This window comes from Lithobates pipiens, unplaced genomic scaffold, assembly GCF_037356315.1.
Source record: "Lithobates pipiens isolate NorthernLeopardFrog02 unplaced genomic scaffold, aLitPip1_a1.2 Scaffold_16, whole genome shotgun sequence".
Lineage (NCBI taxonomy): Eukaryota > Metazoa > Chordata > Amphibia > Anura > Ranidae > Lithobates > Lithobates pipiens.
Window position 1 is genome coordinate 264,290,420 of NW_027507748.1, and position 20,659 is coordinate 264,311,078.

General features: G+C 44.7%; 1 protein-coding gene across 1 annotated transcript; it reads left to right on the top strand.

The window, feature by feature from the left end:
* Positions 1-407: 407 nt before the first annotated feature.
* TOMM6 (translocase of outer mitochondrial membrane 6) lies at positions 408-4,362 on the top strand. Its single transcript, XM_077481373.1, has 3 exons — positions 408-567; positions 657-770; positions 3,843-4,362. The coding sequence occupies exons 1-2, from the start codon at positions 461-463 to the stop codon at positions 751-753; spliced, it is 204 nt and encodes a 67-aa protein (XP_077337499.1). The 5' UTR covers positions 408-460; the 3' UTR covers positions 754-770; positions 3,843-4,362.
* Positions 4,363-20,659: the final 16,297 nt, after the last annotated feature.

A 20,659-nucleotide genomic window follows, 5' to 3' on the forward strand; every position in this document is an offset into this window, starting at 1 on the left:
GGGATTTTCTTGCACTTTCACTTTTAGTTGTAATAGTAAAATGTGACAAAGAGAGTGAATCTCCCTAATAGGGACACAGGCTGCAATCAAAACCTGAAAGGGGTTCTAATCCCTCTCCACTACTAAAAAAAAAACAAAGAAGCAATAATTGAATTACATGAAACTAGGCAGTCCTATAAATGTCTATAGAAGTAAGTACATGCACACAATAGGAAACCAGCAGAAGAGAAAGAAGATATTTCCAGCATAGAACACACTGTGGTTATTTACTCCTCCCACCGAATTCAGCTTTGTGGCGTCTACAACCAAATACCTCACAGGGTAAGGAGGAATCAGCGGTATACTCATGTGCATAAAAAGTTCGGGGTGAGGGGAGGAGCCGGAAGCGTGTGAATGTTTGTCCTCTGCGGCAAGGGCGGAAGTGCACTTCGGGTCACCTGGAAGTTATTGCCTGGACAGCATGGCGGCCAGTAACGTGGAGAGGGGAGCTGGCAGTTCGGGTGGAGGTAGCGTGGGATGGATTCGTGGAATGTGCCGCTTTATCACCGATAAAAATGACTTTCGCCGGTATGAATGTGCGCGGTTGTGAACAGGTGTGTCAGGACAGAGCCTGCATGAGGCGCTAGGAATAATATCACCATGTCTTCTCTTGGCAGGAATCTGCTAGTGAACCTCGGCCTGTTTGCTGCTGGAGTGTGGGTGGCTAGAAACATGGCCGACATTGACCTGATGGCTCCACAGCCGGGCGTGTAGAGGACCAGCAATGGCAGGTAAGATTGTGCGCCATGAGCGAATGAGGGGGCTGGGTGCAGACATCCGGTCATGTGACCTCTAGGGGATAAACATTGTTACTTTGGTTATGTGGCTGACCTCCATCTCACACCAGAGCTTTTTGTCCTGTGATTCCTGCAGCCTGACAGTGCTCAGGATAAAGAATCCCCATTATTCGCGCTGCTCCAGGTGCAGGCGCCAATATCTCTACAAAAGGAAGCAGGAATTGAAGCCTTGCGGCTTAACAGCCGGCTTCCTGCTGTGCACGTACAAGCCGTGCTGTGCCTTATGACTAGTCCCATAGTCTGCTGGGATCTGTGATGTGTCGCAGAAGACTGCAGGGGAAAAAAGGGTTAGTATGAGCCGGCAGTCAGAGCAGGTACCTGTCAAAAAGTGGCAAATGTGACACTGTGCTTCCCCTTTTGGGTGGAGATCTACTTTAATGAGCCTGCAGATCACACGTATTGGCCTTTACAGCAGGGGTCTCAAACTGGCGGCCCTCCCGCTGTTGTGCAGCTACAATTCCCATCATGCTTCTGCCTGTGGGGGCCATGTTTGTAACTGTCAGCCTTGCAATGCTTCATGGGCCTTGTAGTTTCAAAACAGCTGGCAAGCCACCAGTTTGTGACCCCCTGCTTTACAGGGTTGTTTCACCTTTTACCAAAAAACTGCCTTTGCAAGTGGAGTGCTTGTAGATAAAAAAACAAACTGTGCAGCTCTTACTAAAATTGAATAACGCCCTTGACATTTATGTACCTCTCTTTAATTTCATGCTTTCCAGGGTAGAGGATAGATGTATATAAATACCTAAAGGATAGGTTCACTTTACTTTTTATAAAAAAATAAATAAAAAAAAAAAGCACATATTTCTGCTGGTGCATTTATTATTATTAATTTTTTATTAATTTTTTTAATTGGCGACTGCAAAGTATTGTGCCCACTATCAGCCGATTGCCGGTGAAGTGACAGCTCTGTGCCCATACTTCTGTGGCTGTCATTGCAGAGCTGTAGGCAATGTGTGTGAACTACAGGCATGCTGATCAGTGTGCTTGCAGTTCATTTAAACTAAGTCTGCCTGCTGCACTGGTGAATCGGACTTGCAGTTTATGCATTCACAGATTCCTGTGAATTAATGAGGCTGTGTGGTAGGGGGCAACTAAAACATGTTAGAACATGTTCTAAGAGGTGAGCTCATTATTTAAAGCGGGGTTCCACCCTAAAGTGGAACCTCCACTGATCGGATCCCTCCCCCCCCCCCCCCCCTCCGGTGTCACAATTGGCACCTTTCAGGGGGGTGGAGATACCTGTCAAAGACAGGTATTTACACCCACTTACGGGCATAGACTCCCGTGGGAGTCTACGCCATTTCCTGTCCTGCCGCGCTGTCTGCTGGGACACACACGGGTCCCAGTGACAGTGAGGAGAATTCCTATTGCTCTGCGCGACTCGCGCATGCGCAGTAGGGAACCGGGAAGTGAAGCCGATTCGCTTCACTTCCTGATTCCCTCACCTAGAATGGTGGCGGCAGCAGCCGATCGATCGGCCTCGGCTGCCAGCATCGCTGGAACCCGGGACAGGTGAGTGTCCATTTATTAAAAGTCAGCAGCTGTAGTATTTATAGCTGCTGGCTTTTAATATTTTTTTTTTTTGGTGGAATCCCTCTTTTAGTGATGGGCTCGGGCGTGTTTGGATTGAACCCACCAATCATAGGCACTGAGGCATTTCCTGACTGGCAGCTGCACATACACATGCTGCCTTTTTTATTGCTAGCTGACAGGTTCTTGCATCTACGCAAGCGATGTGGATGCAGGAATCCCCCCCTACTGGGACACTGTATTCTGACAGCGGGGCCTCCCCACTATCAGAATACACTGATTTAGTTCTGCAGCCAATTGGCTGCAAGCCACTAATTGAACGAGGTTTCCAGCAGTCCTGTTCAAGAGAAGATCATTAGATTGGCTTCTGCCTAACAGGAAGGGCTATACACAAACTGAAAGCGGAGTTCCACCCAAAAATGGAACTTCCGCCTTAATTGATGGTGACCCCTGACATGCTACATTTGGCATGTCATTTTTTGGGGGCTGAGCGCGGATACCCTCAGGCATCCAGCTCCTACTTCCAACCGGGGCTCGGCGGCGCCAGAAGGAAGTTCACCCCCCCATTACTGAAGCCACAGCTGGGCGCATACAGTAAGAATGCTGGTATCATGGCGAGGAGGAGTGGGGCTTTATACGCCCGCATTGCTGGGCCATGGTACAGGCGAGTGTCTGATTATTAAGTCAGCAGCTACACTTTACGTAGCTGCTGACTTACAATTTATTTTTTCGGCGGAACGCCACTTGAAGTTTAGGCAATCCCTGTTCAACTGGACGAATCTCAACCTGTGTGTACCCTGCTTTACCTTATTCCTTTATCCAGCAGGCTCCCTTCCCTGCTGTGACTTGTTCCCTTCAGCTTCTAAGTTACTGGCTGTGGCCACACTCCAGCCTCCCCATCATACTATACATGGTTAATGTTCCTCTATGGTATGTGATAAGAGAAGTATGTTGTGTTTTTTTTTTTTTTTTTTTTTTTCCATCCATACTTACCTAGGTGGATGCAGCATCGGTCTCCCGGTGCCTCTACACTGAGAACCGAGTGATTGAACATCGCAGATGGTTCGATTCTCTCAGCTTGCTATGGAAGTACCCAAGCCAACTCGCAGCCCCCTCTTTCTCCTGATTGGCTGACTGACTTTGACAGCAGCGGGGGTCAATAGCGGTGCTGCTGTGTCTCAGCCAATCAGGAAGGAGAGTATCGCATGGCCGAGGGACTTGTTTTACATCGCTGGCCAGAGATGGGGTTCTGGTAAGTATTGGGGGAGGGGAGGGGGGGGCTGCTGCACACAGAAGGCTTTTTATCTTAATGTATAAAATGCATTAAGATTAAAAAAAGACTTTACTTTACCTTTTTAAGCTTGATTCTTGCACACCTCAATCTTTATACTTGTGGTATGTGATGAGCAAATTGGAGGAATTCAGGAGATCAATCGCAATTTTAATGAACTATATTTGTTATTTTCTTTTCTGCAGGTGTTGCATCCCAATTCCATGACTCCCTAATTTGCAGTTCCATAGCTATCAAATACTTTTTGTGTATGGGCTGCCAGGATGGCAATGGCGAGATGGACTTGTTGTACTGGCAGAAGTGGAACATCAGTGAAGACCTTGGCATAGTGTATTTCATTTTCTTTACTTCTAAAGGGGATTTAACATACCCTTAATGGAATAAAATGACTTTTATTTTTATTTTTATAAAGTAATCTTAATATTACAATCTCTAAAGTGTAAAACCACAAACTAAATTATATATAATATATTCCACATACTATAACCCTTCTATACCTGTTTGGAATATGTTTTTATTGCAACTGTAATCAGGCTCGTTTGTTGCACAAAAGTGATAATTGGAAGAAAAAAAAATGACTATAGTCGTGTGGGAAATTCGATTCCCCCCCCCCCCCAAACACCGTTAAAGAGACGGGTATTAGATCTTAATTGAAACAGTGCCAACCAGATAAAGGAACAAAGAATAAATGGAAAATGAAATTGGCATTGTGTATTCATTTTATAGCAACAAAATTGCATTAAAATAGAATCTGTGTTCCATATTAGGCTATGCATCAAGAGGACCTCCTTTGCGAGTATGTAGATGGAACCTGTCTTATTTAATGCAGAATTGCATGTTTAACCACTTGCTACCCAGGCCAATTGACATTTCTCTCCTACATGTAAAAATCATCACTTTTTGCTAGAAAATTACGTGGAACCCCCAAACATTAGATTTTTTTTTTTTTTTTTTCTTCCTTTTTTTTTTTTTTTTAAAAGCAGAGACCCTGGAGAATAAAGTGGCAGTTGTTGCAACATTTTATCTTGCACGGTATTTGTGCAGCAATTGGGGGGGAGAATTAAACATTTTGCATTAAAACAAAAAATTAAGTAAAATAAAAATTGCTGTGCTACAAAAGATACATTTCATATAGTCAAATGATACAGTGTATAAATATTTAAAATATCCCAATTGAAAAAAGTAAAAAAAAAAAAAAGTGTCCATATGTAATTCAGTGAGCAAAACAATGGTGAAAAGACAAAATAAAGATTTAAAAAAGCACTTCAGTCCAATACGAAAGCAAACAGATGCCCATCAACTTTCAGCTCTTTAAAGAAATAAATCTGTAAGTGAGGGTCCTTACCAGAGCGAGTGGACTCCCTTTCAAGCAAAGCCACAATCACAAGCAGGTTCAGCCCTCTGCAGGGATGGATGAATCTCTGACAGCCACTTCCGAAGGTAGACAAGGAGACCCGACAGCAGAGGGCAGTGTGAAGATCAGCTGGTGGATAGGCTCATCAGTCAATCGCATGGTAGAGTCGGTAAAAGCACCAGAGGGAGAATGACGACGTCCCCTCCTGCCCCCTTTAAGAACGATCAAGCAGGCATCATTCAGATATCGCTGCTCAAAGTCTGCGGCGTCATATGACACTGGGCAGATGGCAAGCAGTTAATTTGACTTCAAATAGTTTGTTTGGGCCATTACCTATTTATGCGTCCACTCTGTGTGTTGTAATACAGTGTTTCTCAAATCCAGTCCTCAAGGTGCCCCAACAGGTCATGTTTTCAGGATTTCCCTCAGATGAAATGGCTAGTAATTACTAAGGCAGTGAAACTGATCAAATACCCTGTGCAAAATGAATGGCAAGCCTGAAAACATTACCTGTTGGGGTGCCTTGAGGACTGGAGTTGAGAAACACTGTTGTAATATACTGTAGTAGCATTAGTGATATAGTTAGCAGGGCTATGTATGGGCTGCAGTATTGGTTCTTATCTGCTGATGGACTGAATGCTCCTCTTTTATGCAGGAGATGCCTTGTATTTTTATCAATAAACACAAAGCTTCCTCTGATAAGCACAGGTGGAGAGGCGGTGGATGTTAAAATGTCTGCCTTGGCCAATTAAAGGAAGTCTTGTAATTCACTGATAAAAATATAATGCTTTTTGTGAATGGCCCAAAACAAAATATAGTCAAGTGAAATTCTATTTCAAACCTAAGAGATATATCAAGATCAATACAGCTCTCTAAAGCCCTCAGAAAGAAGGTTCAGTCTGACAAGGGATTTAAAAAGATCAAATTATGACATTCAATATTCCACTGTAACCTAAGTAATCTGAAAATGGTGTAGATGTCAACCAGCTGCTAGTTTTGTACTTGAATGGCTGGCCCAGCAAACCCAGTCTAAACATTTTATTTTAAAACACGTTTCCAAAAGCCTTTTAGTGTAATCACGGGAACTACAGCTAACAGTTGATATCAAAGTGGATGCATTAGCAATTAGAAGATTGCGCTAATTTAATCTACATTGGAAGTATGGTAGGGCCAAGCTTTGGCCATCAAAAAAAACATTTCAGTAAGGAGGCCTTCTGGAACAAGATGCTGTGGATGAATCAACAATGGAGTTTAAGTGTTACTAAACCCAAGGCCCTGCATTCACTATATCTGGTCTCTCACAGAATATGGAAATGCAATTATTTTGGTAAATTTAAACTGCTAAATACCTTTTCTCATCAGCAGTATATAGTAGTCTTGTGACATCTATCCATGTGTGCTTAAAGCTTGTAAGAAACGGTTTCATTTTGCACTGACTGTCCTATCAGGATGCAGGACCCTGACCCTCTATCTGGACAGTGTTTGGCCCTGTGATGATCACATGCACACTCACAAGGAGTAACAAAAAACTCTATAGTAATACACACCAAACTGAGCATGTGCAGCCTGGCTCTGTATGATCAGGAAATATATTGAGCACAGGATCTGCCTTTTTAAATAATGCAGGGCATTAACCCCTTAGGTTCCACAGTGAGTATAACCAGTATGCTTTACTGCATATACAGACAGATTTTACTGTTGTGGGTTTAAGGCCTCATGCACACATGAGTTAAAAATGCTGCTTTTACAGGCGTTTGACCTTTACATTTTTTTTTAGTGCCTCTCTGTTACCTTATGTGTCCACGCACACATAGGAGTTTACATGCAGGAAGAATAAAACATCATCTTTTGCGTTTAGAACATGAGCAGTTAAGCATAAAAAAATGCTGAAAAGCACATCTACTCTAAGTACATTCCCATGTTAATGCATTCTAATGGCCAGAATTCAGCCCAAAATAATGTATACACATGCCAGATGCAGGAACGTGCATAAACATGTTTTTACTGCTATTAAAAACTCCTGTAGCAGAGAAAAGCATCAATAGAATACAGTGTGCAAGAAACCTAACAGTAGCCATGTATGCCTCAAACCCAATGCAGAATTTCTAGCCAACTGTGCAACGTATAAATTATTATGGTTTGGGATGGCTTCAGGGTCTGGGGAGCTTGCAGTCATCAGGCCAACTATGAATTGTGCATTAAATCAAGGTGTGCTTGATGAGAAATGTAAGACCATCTGTCTGAAAGTCAAATTTGAAATGGATCTATCAACATGATAATGATTAGAATCACAGTAGCAAATCAACCAAGGTATAATAAAAAAAAAAGAAGTGGAGGGTTAGAAATTGGCATAGACAAAACCCCGATTTGAATTCCATTTACCCACTTTAACCACGGAAGATTTTACCCCCTTCCTGACCAGAGCACTTTTTACAATTTGGCACTGCGTTGTTTTAACTGACAATTGCGCGGTGATGCAATGCTGTACCCAAACAAAATTTGCGTCCTTTTTTCCCACAAATGGAGCTTTCTTTTGGTGGTATTTGATCATCTGCGGTTTTTATTTTTTGCACTATAAATGAAAAAGACAATTTTGAAAAAAAATTAAATATATATATTTTTTGCTATAATAAATATCCCCCAATTTTTTTTTTTTAATTCAGTTTAGACCGATATACATTCGTCTACATATTTTTGTTAAAAAAAAAAAAAAAAAAAATCGCAATAAACCTATAGTGATTGGTTTGCGCAAAGTTATAGTGTCTACAAACGATGTATGGCATTTTTATTATTTTTTTTTACTAGTAATGGTGATCTGCCATTTTAGCAGTATTTCAATGGACAGATCGGACACATTTTTGGGACCATTGACAATTATACAGAGATCAATGCTATAAAAATCCACTGATTACTGTGTAAATGTCACTGGCAGGGAAGGGGTTAACACTAGGGGGTGATCAAGGGGTTAAATGTGTGTGTCCTCTGTGTTCTAACTGTATGGGGATAGGACTGAGTTGGAGAGGAGACCTATTGCTGTTCCTACTTACTAGGAACAAACGACTTGTCTCCTCTCCTGTGACAGCACAGGGATTTGTGTGTTTACACACACAAATCCCCATGCATTTGATCGTGACCGCCGGCCACACGCATCGGGTCCCTTGCCGTGCAGCAGGCGTGCGCCCCCTGGTGGCCAAAAAGGGGAAAGACTTACCCATATAGGATTTCACCCAGGAGCACCATTGGCTGCAGTATATCTGTGTGAGCTGGTCGGGAACCGGTTAAGGTGTTCGTTTATGAAGCAGTGGAAAATATTCACTGCTCCATTCTTCGGCATTCACAGTGGAGATCTGTCCTCTGAGTGCCAGTTTATGAAGAGGTGTAGGTCGCTTCTCCTTTTGTGAAGTGAAGCCATCTAAAATGCTTCAAACAGTGGATAACGCCCCCTTATACTGGAATCTCATGAGATAGAGCGAGATTACAGTAACAGAAATTCACTGAAAAACTGGGGGTGTCTCTCTGATAAATTATCACTGCTTAGTACACGGACAGACGGTCTGCCTCATGTTAGTAAAATAGTCCCCTTACATAATATGTGTGTATATATTTTATACACACACACACACACTATACACGATTTATATAGCACCAACAGTTTACGCAGTGCCTTACAATGTAGGGGGGGGGGGGGCAGCACAATTACAGTACAGTTCAAGGGAGGGCCCTGCTTGTAGAGCTCACATTCTAAAGGGTGGTGGTACAAAAGGTAATAGATGCAGAGAATGATTTGATGGGGGCAGCTCAGGGACAGTTGGGTGTGGGATAGGCTTCCCTGAATAAGTGTGTTTTCACACATAAATATGACAGGGGGACATGTTTACCGTCTTGGAGGGTCTGATCGAGGTAGAAGTAAGGTAATAATCTTCCTCCTTAATTCCCCTGGAATTCTCTCTACACTTCCCGATTCACCAGCTCTGAGCTGGTGGATCAGGGAGGGTGATATCTGACACAGATGACCAGTGCATTTCTGGGTTGGACAATAACGGATTTTCAGTGAGCAGAGAACATGTTCTCCCTTGATCATCTCTATTTCATAAACCGTTTGAGCTGAGATCAGCGGCGATCCTCTGGCTCACTGCTGTTAAGTTTCATAAATGTGGAGGATTTGAACCAGGCTGGTCATACAAGTAAACCCACAACCCATTTGCAACTAAGGCCTCATTCACACTACATGTGCATAAATACTTTGCAGATTTCACTTGCAGAGACAAAAGTTTACATCAGTTTTCATGCTTGTTTTTTTATTTTTTATTTTTTTGTGCACAAATAGACATCATACCCTTTCATTGGTTTCTCTCTTCTGCCCTATTTTTTTCTAAAAGTGGATTTCTAAACTGAATTTCACAATTGGAAATGTATTACATGCATTTAGAAATGTCCTATAAGTCTAGGTTCACATCTATGCAGCTGTGCTTGATCCGTTTTTCAGGCACATTTTGAAACCCTTTTTTTTTTTAAATATTTTTTGCAAGTTTTCATGCATTTTTAAGTTTTTTGTATTCTATCTTTAAACACTGTATATAGCTGGTTGCTAGGGAGAGAGCTGGGAAGGGGGTTCTCTGCTGACAGCTGAATGTAAAACGAAAAAAAAAAAAAAAGATTGCCGGTGAAAAACGGTGTGGCGCCAACCCCCCCCCCCCCCCAAACCAGACCCTTATCCGAGCATGCCGTCCTGCAGGGAAGGGAGGGGACGAGCGAACACCTCCTGCCCCATACTAGGCCACATGCCCTCAACATGGGGGGGAATCTACCTCTCTCAAAGCACCTTGCCCCCAATTTGTTGGGGACAAGGGCCTCCTCCTGACAACCCTGCCTTGGTTGGCGGGGTGCTTATTGGAATCTGGAAGCCCCCTTTAACAAGGCGCCTCTTCCCCCCTACCCATTCACCCCAAAAAAGCAGCGATGTGTAAACAAAAAACACAAGAGCCAGTTTTTGACAAGTCCTTTATTAAAAAACAAAAAAGCTCTGAAACATCTCCCCCCGTCTTCTTCCTTGCCACTGGTTACCCACAAAAAAAAAAAGCTGCTATTCTGTGGATATTTTCCTCCATTGTGTTGTTGCCTGCTGCGTGGCATCTCTTATATAGTCATGGGGCATAGCTATCTGATGATGTCAAACGGAGGACCGCCCCATGATGTCACAAGGGGCAGGCTATCTGAGTGACATCGGATGACTCATCGGTTATTACGGACACAGCGGCCGGCTTCCTGGCCCCTTTTTAGCAACCAGCTATATACAGTGTGTTAAACAAAAAAATGCATCACAAACACAACACTTGTGTTTCTGGTGCGATTCTATTGAAGTCTATTGCATGCAAAATGTGGAAAAAAAGTCCCTGACCCTTTTCAAAACGCATAGATGTGAATGTGTACCATAGGAAACCATGTTAAATGGACTGTAGTACGTTTCTGCAAAACGCACAGGTGTGAACCTAGGGTAAATGCAGGTTTGACAGTGTGAATGAGGCAGAAGGGTATACTTACTTTTTACCACAGTACATCATTTTATCCATTGATATTTTGTTGACTTAATATGGAAATGTCTGTTTTTATTCAGTAGATAATCTTTATTTGTATACAATGTTTGAATGAAGAACTAATGTTTACAATATGTAAAAAAAAAAAAAAAAAAAAAAGTCAATTTCCACATTCCAATCATGCCTACTTTTTCTTAACTTTATACAATGGTAATTCCTTCCTTTACAACTCTAAAGAGTTCTTCTGGAAAGTGGGGCATACCTTGAATGGCTAGTGCTTCTCACCCTTTCTGGCTTATGCAGTTACTGACAGCAGCTCTTTCATGAAATATAACAGCAATTCAATTATTTGTTAAAATTAAAGTGTACAAACTGCAGGCTCTTTATGGCAGAAGTTATGTCATTTGCCACCAGCCTATCAAGATGCTTAAAGACTCACCAGTGGAGTTGCTGCATCACTGGAGTACTCCATGAGTCCTGTGTTTTTTTGTTTTTGTTCTTTCAAGCAATGAATATAAGGAAGAGAGGCCTTGGTCCTCTAATGTACTGGATGTCAAGATATGGAATTTACAGGAAAGTCAAAACTCATCGTACAGTACAGGATTCTGGCTGAAAATGCATACACTATGGGATATCCTCAATCAAAGAATAGGTAGGGTCGGCAAAAAGAAGGGTGCCAACAGGCCTAGCAACAAGGGTTATTATACTTGACCTTAGAGAGCCGATGCAAGAACCTTCTGGCCAATTGGGGCATCGGCAGAAGATTTACCTCCACCTGGTAAAACTGAAAAAGTATGAACAGAAGACTGTGGCGGCCATAACTAGGCTACCGTGGCTTGGTCCTGAAATGCCCATGACAATGCTATCATTCTCATTACAGCAAAGGGCTGCCAGTTCACAAACACACCTGGCAGGATGTGATAGTGACCAAAAAAAAAAAAATAGGATTTTTTATATACAGCTTACCTGTAAAATCCTTTTCTTGAGAGTACATCATGGGACACAGAAGCTTCATTACATAGTGGGTTATATAGACACCTCTGGTGATTGGACACTGGTTAACCCCAAATTAAGGAGAATTCCTCCCCTATATAACCCCTCCCATATGGGAGGCACCTCAGTTTTGTAGCAAGCAATAGGAAACCACGTAAAATCCAAGAGGGGTGGGAGCCCTGTGTCCCGTGATGTACTCTCAAGAAAAAGATTTTACAGGTAAGCTGTATATAAAAATCCTATTTTCTTGATCATACATCACGGGACACAGGAGCTTCATTACATAGTGGGATGTCCCATAGCAATGCTCAGATTGAGGGGACGGAGACACAGATCATAATAATAGACCGCCATGGACCGGAGGACCTAAACTGCAGCCTGCAGTACACTGCGCCCAAAGGCGATATCCTCTTGCCCTCTGACATCCACCTGATAGAATCTGGTGAATGTATGGACTGATGACCAAGTTGCAGCCTTACAGATCTGAGCCAGGGAGGCCTGGTGATGCACTGCCCAAGAAGCACTTACAGCCCTAGGTGAGTGCGCTTTCACTTGAAAAGGAGGGATCTTCCCTTTAACACTATAGGCCTGAGAAATAATCTGTCTAATCTACCTTGAGAGAGTGGATTTTGATGCCGCCTGGCCCTTCCTAGGGCCTTCCGGCAAAATAAATAAGCAATCCGTTTTTCTTATTTGAGCAGTTGCCTGAAGATGGATACTGATTGTCCTTACCACATCCAAAGTGTGCAAAGACTCTTCTGTGGACTGTGGGTCTGGAAAAAAGGATGGTAGGATTACATCTTGATTCAAATGGAATGCCGAAACCACCTTAGGCAGAAAGGACCTGTTGGGACGCATTACCACCCGGTCCTTATGAATAATTAGATACGGTTCCTTGCTGGAGAGAGCTGCTAGCACTCTCCTAGCCGTGAAGAACTAATGAAGCCAGATGCAAAGGTTCAAATGGTTGCCCCTGCAAAGCTGAGAGAACCAAATTCAGATCCCATGGGCATACCGGAGGTTTGACTGGCGGTCTTATCCGCATGGCCCCCTGAATGAAAGCCCGCACCAGGGAATGCGATGCAAGTGGCTTCTGAAAAAACACTGACAAGGCCGAAATCTGCACCTTGATAGTGCTTACGGCCAAATTCATTTCTAGGCCTGACTGGAGAAAGGCCAAGATCCTGCTAATGACATACTTTCTAGGATGTCATTCCTTGAGTTCACACCAGGAAACATATGCCTTCCAGATCTTGTAGTAAACAAGCCTGGAGGCCGGCTTTCTGGCATTGACCAGAGTAGAAAGGACTGGCCCACGATCCCTCAGAATGTTTGTCTCAGCAGCCAAACCGTCAAATTCAGACTGTGTAAAGCAGGATGGTAAATTGGACCCTGTGAGAGCAGATCTGGCCGGAGAGGAAGGATCCATGGCCTGCCTACTGCCAACTTAATGATCTCTGCGTACCAAGGTTGCCTGGCCTACCAAAAGCACCGACTTTGTTTCCCTCTTGATTCTTCCCAGGAACCGTGACAGAAGCGGGCACGGGAGGAAGGCATAAATTAGATTGTACTGATCCCAGGGTACTGTCAGAGCATCCGCCCCTGAGCAAGAACATCTCTTGTCCTTGACACGAATTTGTCCAGCTTTCTGTTGAATCTGGACGCAGACAGATCTACGTCTGAAGTACCCCACCTGCGACATATGTTCTGAAAACACATCGGGTTGCAGAGCCCATTCTCCTGGGCACAACTGCTGGCGGCTCAGAAAATCCGCCTGCCAATTTTCCAGTCCTGGAATGAGGACTGTAGAAAGGGATGGAACATGCCTTTCTGCCCAGGCAAGTATGCGATTCACCTCTTTTTGTGCAACCAGCCTCCTGGTACCACCCTGGTGATTGATATAGGCCGCTGCTGTGTCATTGTCAGACTGAACCCGAACAGGGAGTCCCCGTAGTCTGTAAGACCACTTTATGAGAGCCATATAGACTGCCCGGATTTCCAAGACATTTATGGGCAATAGCTTCTCGATCGCAGACCATTTCCCCTGCGAGCACTTCTCCTCCAACACTGCTCCCCAGCCCGTCAGGTTGGCATCTGTCGTAATAATCTTCCATGGAAGAGGAAGAAAAGGTTTGCTTTTCAGCAAATTCTCGGTTTGTAACCACCAAACGAGACTCTTGCGTGTCCCTGGGGACAGACACATAGGAAGATCCAAGGCCTGGGGCTTCCTGTTCCACGCCGCAAGGATGCATCTTTGCAGAGGCCTCGAGTGGAACTAAGCGAATGGAACGACCTTGAAGGAGGCGACCATTTTCCCTAACAGTCTCATGCACAACCGAATGGGGAAGATCTTCTGCCCAGAATTAGGCGCACCAGACCCCCAATGGCCATGGCCTTTGTAGAAACACCCCACCCTGAGCGGTGTCGATGACCATACCCAGGTACTCCAACCTGGTAGCAGGGACGATTTTTCTAGGTTTATAATCCAACCTAGGCGTTCCAGGAGGTCTAGTGTTCTGGTAACACTGTGGTTCAGGAGTGCTACTGTTTTCTCTATGAGAAGCAAAATCGTCTAGATACACCATGACGGCTATACCCTGAGCTCTTAGGTTTGCCAAGAGAGGGTCTAGAATCTTTGTGAAGACTCAAGGAGCCGTAGCGAGCCCGAACGGCAAAGCCACAAATTGAAAATGGCGCCGCTCTACCGCGAACCTTAGATTCTTTTGGTGTGCGGAAAATATTGGCACATGAAGATATGTATCCTTGATATCTATTGATGCCATAAACTCTCCCCCTTGCAGGGAGGAGACCACAGCGCGTATTGACTGCATTCAGAAGGACCGGATGGGTAAAAACCGGTTCAGATCCAGGATAGGTCTGACACCTGCATTTGGCTTTGGAACGGTGAAGACATTCAAGTAAAAGCCTGAACCCTGTTCTTTTGGGTCCACTTCCACTATCACCCCCTGGGATAGTAAGTGATCTAAGGCCAGGAATAGCGGTCTTTGCTTTACTGGATCCCTGGGGATCCTTGACCTTAGAAAGCAAGAAGGTGGAATCTCCTAAAACTCTAGCTTGTAGCCCAGAGATACCGAGGAGAATATCCACTTGTCCCGGATCTCTTCCCGCCAGGCTTCTGCAAACTGCAGGAGCCTTCCCCCCACTCGGCCGAGCGGGGGCGCCCCTTCACAAGGAAGCTTTTGGGCTCTGCTTGGGAGGCTTTCACCCCCAAGCCTTTTCCTGCCCCTGGGCCCGGCCTCGAGCCTTTCCTGTAGGGGGAGGTTGGGAAGGCCGTCGCCACTGCTTAGAGCTTGATGCTCCGGGAGAGAGAGAACACCTAAATGATGGACGTTTGCTCCTTTTGATTGGAAGGAGAGTAGATTTACCCCCTGAAATTCTTTGGACGAATTTGTCTAATTCTTCTCCAATTAAACGTTCCCCCTTAAACGGGAACCCAATCAAATGCTTCTTGCATGATGGCTCAGCTGCCTAATTTTTTAGCCATAGGGCCCTTCGCATGTGTACCAAAAGGAGAGACAAACGAGATGCTTGTTGGACAGAATCCAAAATCGCATCAATCATAAAACACAGAATTTGAGGTATTTCTGCATAGTTCTCCACTTCCTCACTGGGAAGGAGGCCAAGCATCTGCTTAACTTGTTCCTTGAGGAACTGACACAACCCCACGGCTGCGACTGTAGGTTGCACTACTGCGCCAGTCATGGAAAAGGAGGCTTTCAATAAGGTTTCCAGCTTTTTATCAGTTGGATCCTTAAATACCTGAGCATTATCCAAAGGACAGGTCAGGTTTCTATTCACTCAAGAAACAGCCGCATCGACAGATGGGACCCCCCATTTCTTGGCAAAACTTTCCTCCAGAGGATAAAGCATAGAAAACCTTTTAGGAGGAGCAAACAGTTTATCGGGATGTCCCCAATCCTCATACAACAATTTATCCATTAAGGGATGAATTGGAAAGGAAAAGGCAGTCTGTGGGATTACCTGATTCCCAGGGAAGAAACAGAAGACGTAGCGACCTCAACAGCAGGCATTCCGAATGTGGTACGCACCAATTCAGTATAATACTGCACCTGTTTTCTGAGCGCCTGGGAGGAGGGACTCTCTCCTCTTCCTCTTATTCATCCGATTGCTCATGATCCCTGTCCCAAGATAGGGATCTCTCCTCATTGTCAGAAGTGTCATCTGAGAGAGTAATCTCAGCAGAGGGAGGGGATCTACCCCTTTTCCTGCTATCCTTCAGGGAAGCTGAAATAAAATTCATGATTCTCCCTTCAAAACCCTCCAATGTAGCCCTAAGGGAGTCCTCAGTGACATATCGGGGCTGAGACATTAGGAGAGGCTGCAAAACCTGACAGGGGCACTGACTCATCCTGTGAGGCTGGCTCCAGTCTTGCAGGGGGGGGATGGTAACCTACAGGTATTTTTTAAAACCCCTAGACCTAGGCAGTGATTTACCAGTGCCTTTGTTGCCTCCCCCTGAGACCCTCTTATGAGGAGACATAGTCCTAAGCTACAAAGCAGAGGTTCTAGTACAAAGTGCAATCACCGTTGTGCTCAAAGTCTCACAATAAATATATATGCTTAAACTGCACAAACTGATGCCCAGTAGGTGCCTTAGGTTTGCCTGGATCCAATCCCTTGGGATGCTTACTGCCCACAGCTCCTGTGTCTCCACTTACAGCCCCCTGGCGCTCTGGGCTTTTTTTAAAATTGCTGCCTGGCGCCTGCGCAGTACACGGCCGTGCACACCAACATGCATGGCTCGCAACCACACCCCCCCCTCCATTAGCACGGGAGCGCGTGTGCACGAGGACCACCGGACGTCCAGGGGGTAAGGGGACCACCATCGGAGCTGCGCGGGACCCCCAGACTACGTGGGACCCCTGTATTATCTTTAATGTGGCAGGGATTGCAGTGGAGACGTGAGTCATCTGGGAGAACCAGGCTTCACTGAGCGTGTGTATCTGAAAGGCATGTAAGTATGCATCAGGCTTCTCTTACTCCCTCTAGTGGTGGAAACCAGGTAAGACATACAACTACTCAATGAAGAAATCCATAATATACAATTATATAGGATTATCTTCCCTTACCTGTCCTCGCCGCAGGAATTGCTGAAAACAGACAGATTCCAGCCTTCACGCATCACGGCGGGCAGAGTTGTGCCAACCTTCAGGTTTTTTTGGGATTCCTTCTCAGAAGAACCTCCTACCTGGACCTTGTAAAAGAGACTGCTAGAAACTTTCGTGCCACTATGTAAATAGTACACCAAGTCTGGTTTTCCCAGAGCCCAGTCTTCCAATAGGAGAGGACTTACAGGCAAAACCTAGTTTCTTCGGATGACGAGGCCCGGGTACCATACCATCTTGGGAGTCAAAATATCGGCCCGAGATATGGATCCAGTTTGTTGCAGCCCTTAGGCCCCCGCAGGGACCTGCACAGAGTTTCCTTCAGAGCACATGTTTTACGTGACCAACCACCATAGACACTGGCGAAAAAACTGAGGTGCCTCCCATATGGGAGGGGTTATATAGGGGAGGAATTCTCCTTAATTGGGGGTTAACCAGTGTCCAATCACCAGAGGTGCCTATATAACCCACTATGTAATGAAGCTCCTGCATCCCGTGATGTATGATCAAGAAAGGTACTTTGCATCTACAGGGAAATTCCCAATAGGTTCAAATGGTGCTTTCTACAGGGTGGAAAGCACAAAGTTGAAATTCCTAAGAAACGGAGGGTGCTGCAAGAGGGGCCTAATACAAGATACACCTTTAACCACTTCCCACCCGGCCAATGTACATATACGGCCGGGTGGGAGCTCTCTACTTCTGATAGGACGTTCAGGAACGTCTTTCAGAAGGAGGGGGATCGCGCGCGTGCCCGCGCAGCGGCGCAATCCCGATGTGCTCGTGTCACCCGGACACGGCGCATCTCGGATCGGCAGGAGGGCTCTATGATTGGCCCCCCTGATCACATGACGGCCGTGTCCAATCACGGCCCTCATGTGATGTAAACAAACAGCCGGTTGCTAGGCAATCGGCTCCTCCTCTCCTCACACAGAAGTCATCGCACCGGAGAGGAGAGCAGATTGCTGCAGCCGGCTGGTGAGCAGTGAATATGAGCTGTTTTTACAGCTTTTTACTAACTGATCACCAGTCTAGTGTAAACACACATCACCACACAGTGTAAACACACGTCACCACAATATACGTCACCACACATGTCCCCAAATAATAAAAAGACATGTCCCCAAATAAAAAAAACACATGTCCCCCACATATGTCCCACTAAAATCACATGTTCCAACGATTATCTGCACACATATGTACATGATCATTTGTGTACATATGTCCGTGATCACACAAACCAATTATTATACACTTAACGGATTTCTTTTTTTTACCAAAAACGTAGCAGAATACATTTTGGCTTAAATTTATGACAAAATTTGATTTTATTGGATTTCTTTTAAAATAGAAAAAAAATTGTTTTTTTTCAAAATTTCCGCTTTTTTTGCACTTATATCGCAAAAAATAAAAAACGGAGTCGTGAATAAATACCACCAAAATAAAGCTCTAATTGTGCGAACAAAATGATAAAAATGTCATTTGGGTACAGTGTAGCATGCCCGTGCAATTGTCATTGAAAGTGTGAGAGAGATGAAAGCTGAAAATTGGGCTGGGAAGGAAGGGGGTGAAAGTGCCCTGTATTGTAGTGGTTAAGAAAGGTTCTTACAAGGGAGAATGAAGCTTGAGCTTTAGCCCTCGTTCACACTGAACGCGGGTTTAAAATTGTGCGAGTTCAGCTGGAAAAAAAAAAAAACTGGACAAAAAAAAAAAAGAAGACACTTCTGCTACATCTTAAAAAAAAAAAAAAATTATAATTTTATTCAATCACTCAAAGAATAGGCATCTTAAATGTTCATAGATGCCATGTATTCCCTATGTCTCACAGAGGCAATTACTGACATGGATATGAGAAATTATGGAATTTGCTGAGGGATTTTAACTCCAGATTAGTTTGAATACTCCTGTTGTTGGGCTTTGGTATTGTGAACAGGTTTAAGTCGAATCCTTGGAATCTGTTTTGTGGCAGTGTTGGCACAACAACTCTCTGGGAGTTGGTATTGCACCGAGTGGTCCTGAACCCCCTCTTCTAGAGTCCCACGGTGGCACTCAGCTCCTCCTCTTCTCTGTACACCAACATTGGAAGCTGCTTCCTATGGTGTTACATGTGTGGGCTCACTACCAACCTAGGCTGCATGCGTCTAGATGCACAAAGAGCGGCTTGGCCCAATCCTTCACTCCTTCCTCACAGGATTTGATTGACGACAGCAGCAAGACTGCTCTTTAACCACTTAGGGACCACACACCGTGGATTTATATAGCTTCTTTGACATTAAATACTGTTGTCATGGCAGCAGATAGCTGCTATAACCCTGGTATTTTTTTTTTCCAACACTGGGCAGATCACTTATATTGACGGCGGGAAAGGTTCCCACCCTCCCATCGCGTCCCGGTTGTCTCCGCCGCTTACCGGATAAGTCGGTAGCAGCAGAGACAATTTGATGCTTTCCCCCGCTGGGCAGGAAGTTGAGTGAGGGCATGATAGCTCCACTCAACTATGCCCTTGGAGGATGGGAGCAACGTCAAACTTCACTTCCGGCCTTAAAGAGGAAGTAAACCCTGATGGGTTTACTTCTTCTTTATCTCCCTGCAAAGGTAAAGCATAATGGGCTACTATGCATCGCATAGTAGCCAATTATGTGTCACTTACCTGACACAGGAGCCAGCGATGTCACCGCTGTCCCCTGCAGTATGGAGCATCCATCTTCTTCCGGGTATCGCTGCTTCACGCCGGAGCAGCGATGACGTCACACCCGCGCATGCAATCCCACTGACGGGTGGGCAACAGTAACCAAAACACTGACAGGTCCATATAATCAAAATAGAATTGTGGGTGGCCTGCAGCTTAAAGAGCTTCCAGAAGTACCTAACAACTGAAGCTGTCACCTGCACATCCACCTGTTTAAATATAAAGAATGTACAAACAGATGACTGGGTGGCAGCCTTGCAAATGTGAAAAACCACTGCATGATGCCCAAAAGTCCAAGAAGCACTCACAGATCCAGTAGAGGACAACTTCAGAAAAGTTTTGAAGCGTTTCGGCACTATCTACAGTGGTGTGAAAAAGTGTTTGCCCCCTTCCTCATTTCCTGTTCCTTTGCATGTTTGTCACACTTAAGTGTTTCGGAACATCAAACCAATTTAAACAATAGTCAAGGACAACACAAGTAAACACAAAATGCAATTTGTAAATGAAGGTGTTTATTATTAAAGGTGAAAAAAAATCCAAACCATCATGGCCCTGTGTGACACTTTTTCACACCACTGTATATCACGCAGTAAAGGGAATTTTCCATCTGGTGTACTGGAGCCAGACATACAGATGGAAGAACGATGTGCTGCCACTCATTTAATAGTACCCCTCAGATAGCTTTCCAGCACTCTAATGTGTTCCCACACCATACAAAGCTATCATGCAAAAGTAACTGATTTACTTAAAAGTGTTACTAAACCCAGGACCCTACATTCACTATATCTGGTCTCCCACAGTACACAGAACATGGAAAGGCAATATTTTTAGCAAATATAAACTGCTAAATACCTTTCTTATCGTACATCATGGGACACAGAGCCATAGTAGTTACTATGTGGGTTATAGGCGATGAACACTGGCACGCCCCAAGACAAAAAGTGCACTCCCTATATAACCCCTCCCACTGGCAGTTTTTTTGCCAGTGTCTAAGCTGTTGGTCACGAGTAAAGATGTGCTGTGCTGAGCTCCACTGGAACCATTCTTGCTGGGGCTAGCCATGCAGCCGGATCCATTCAAAATGTCTTTTAGGCCGAATTGAATGGTACCCGGGCCCCGTGTCCGAAGAAACAAGGTTTTGCCTGCAAACGCTTCTCTTTTAGAGAGCTGGACCCTGGGATCCAGTACTTTTGGTAGTAAGGCCATAAAGTTTTACTGGCGGTGGTACTATTACAGGTCCAGGATTGTGGGTTTTCCCTGAGGATCCTGGCTCCTGAAGGTTTAACGG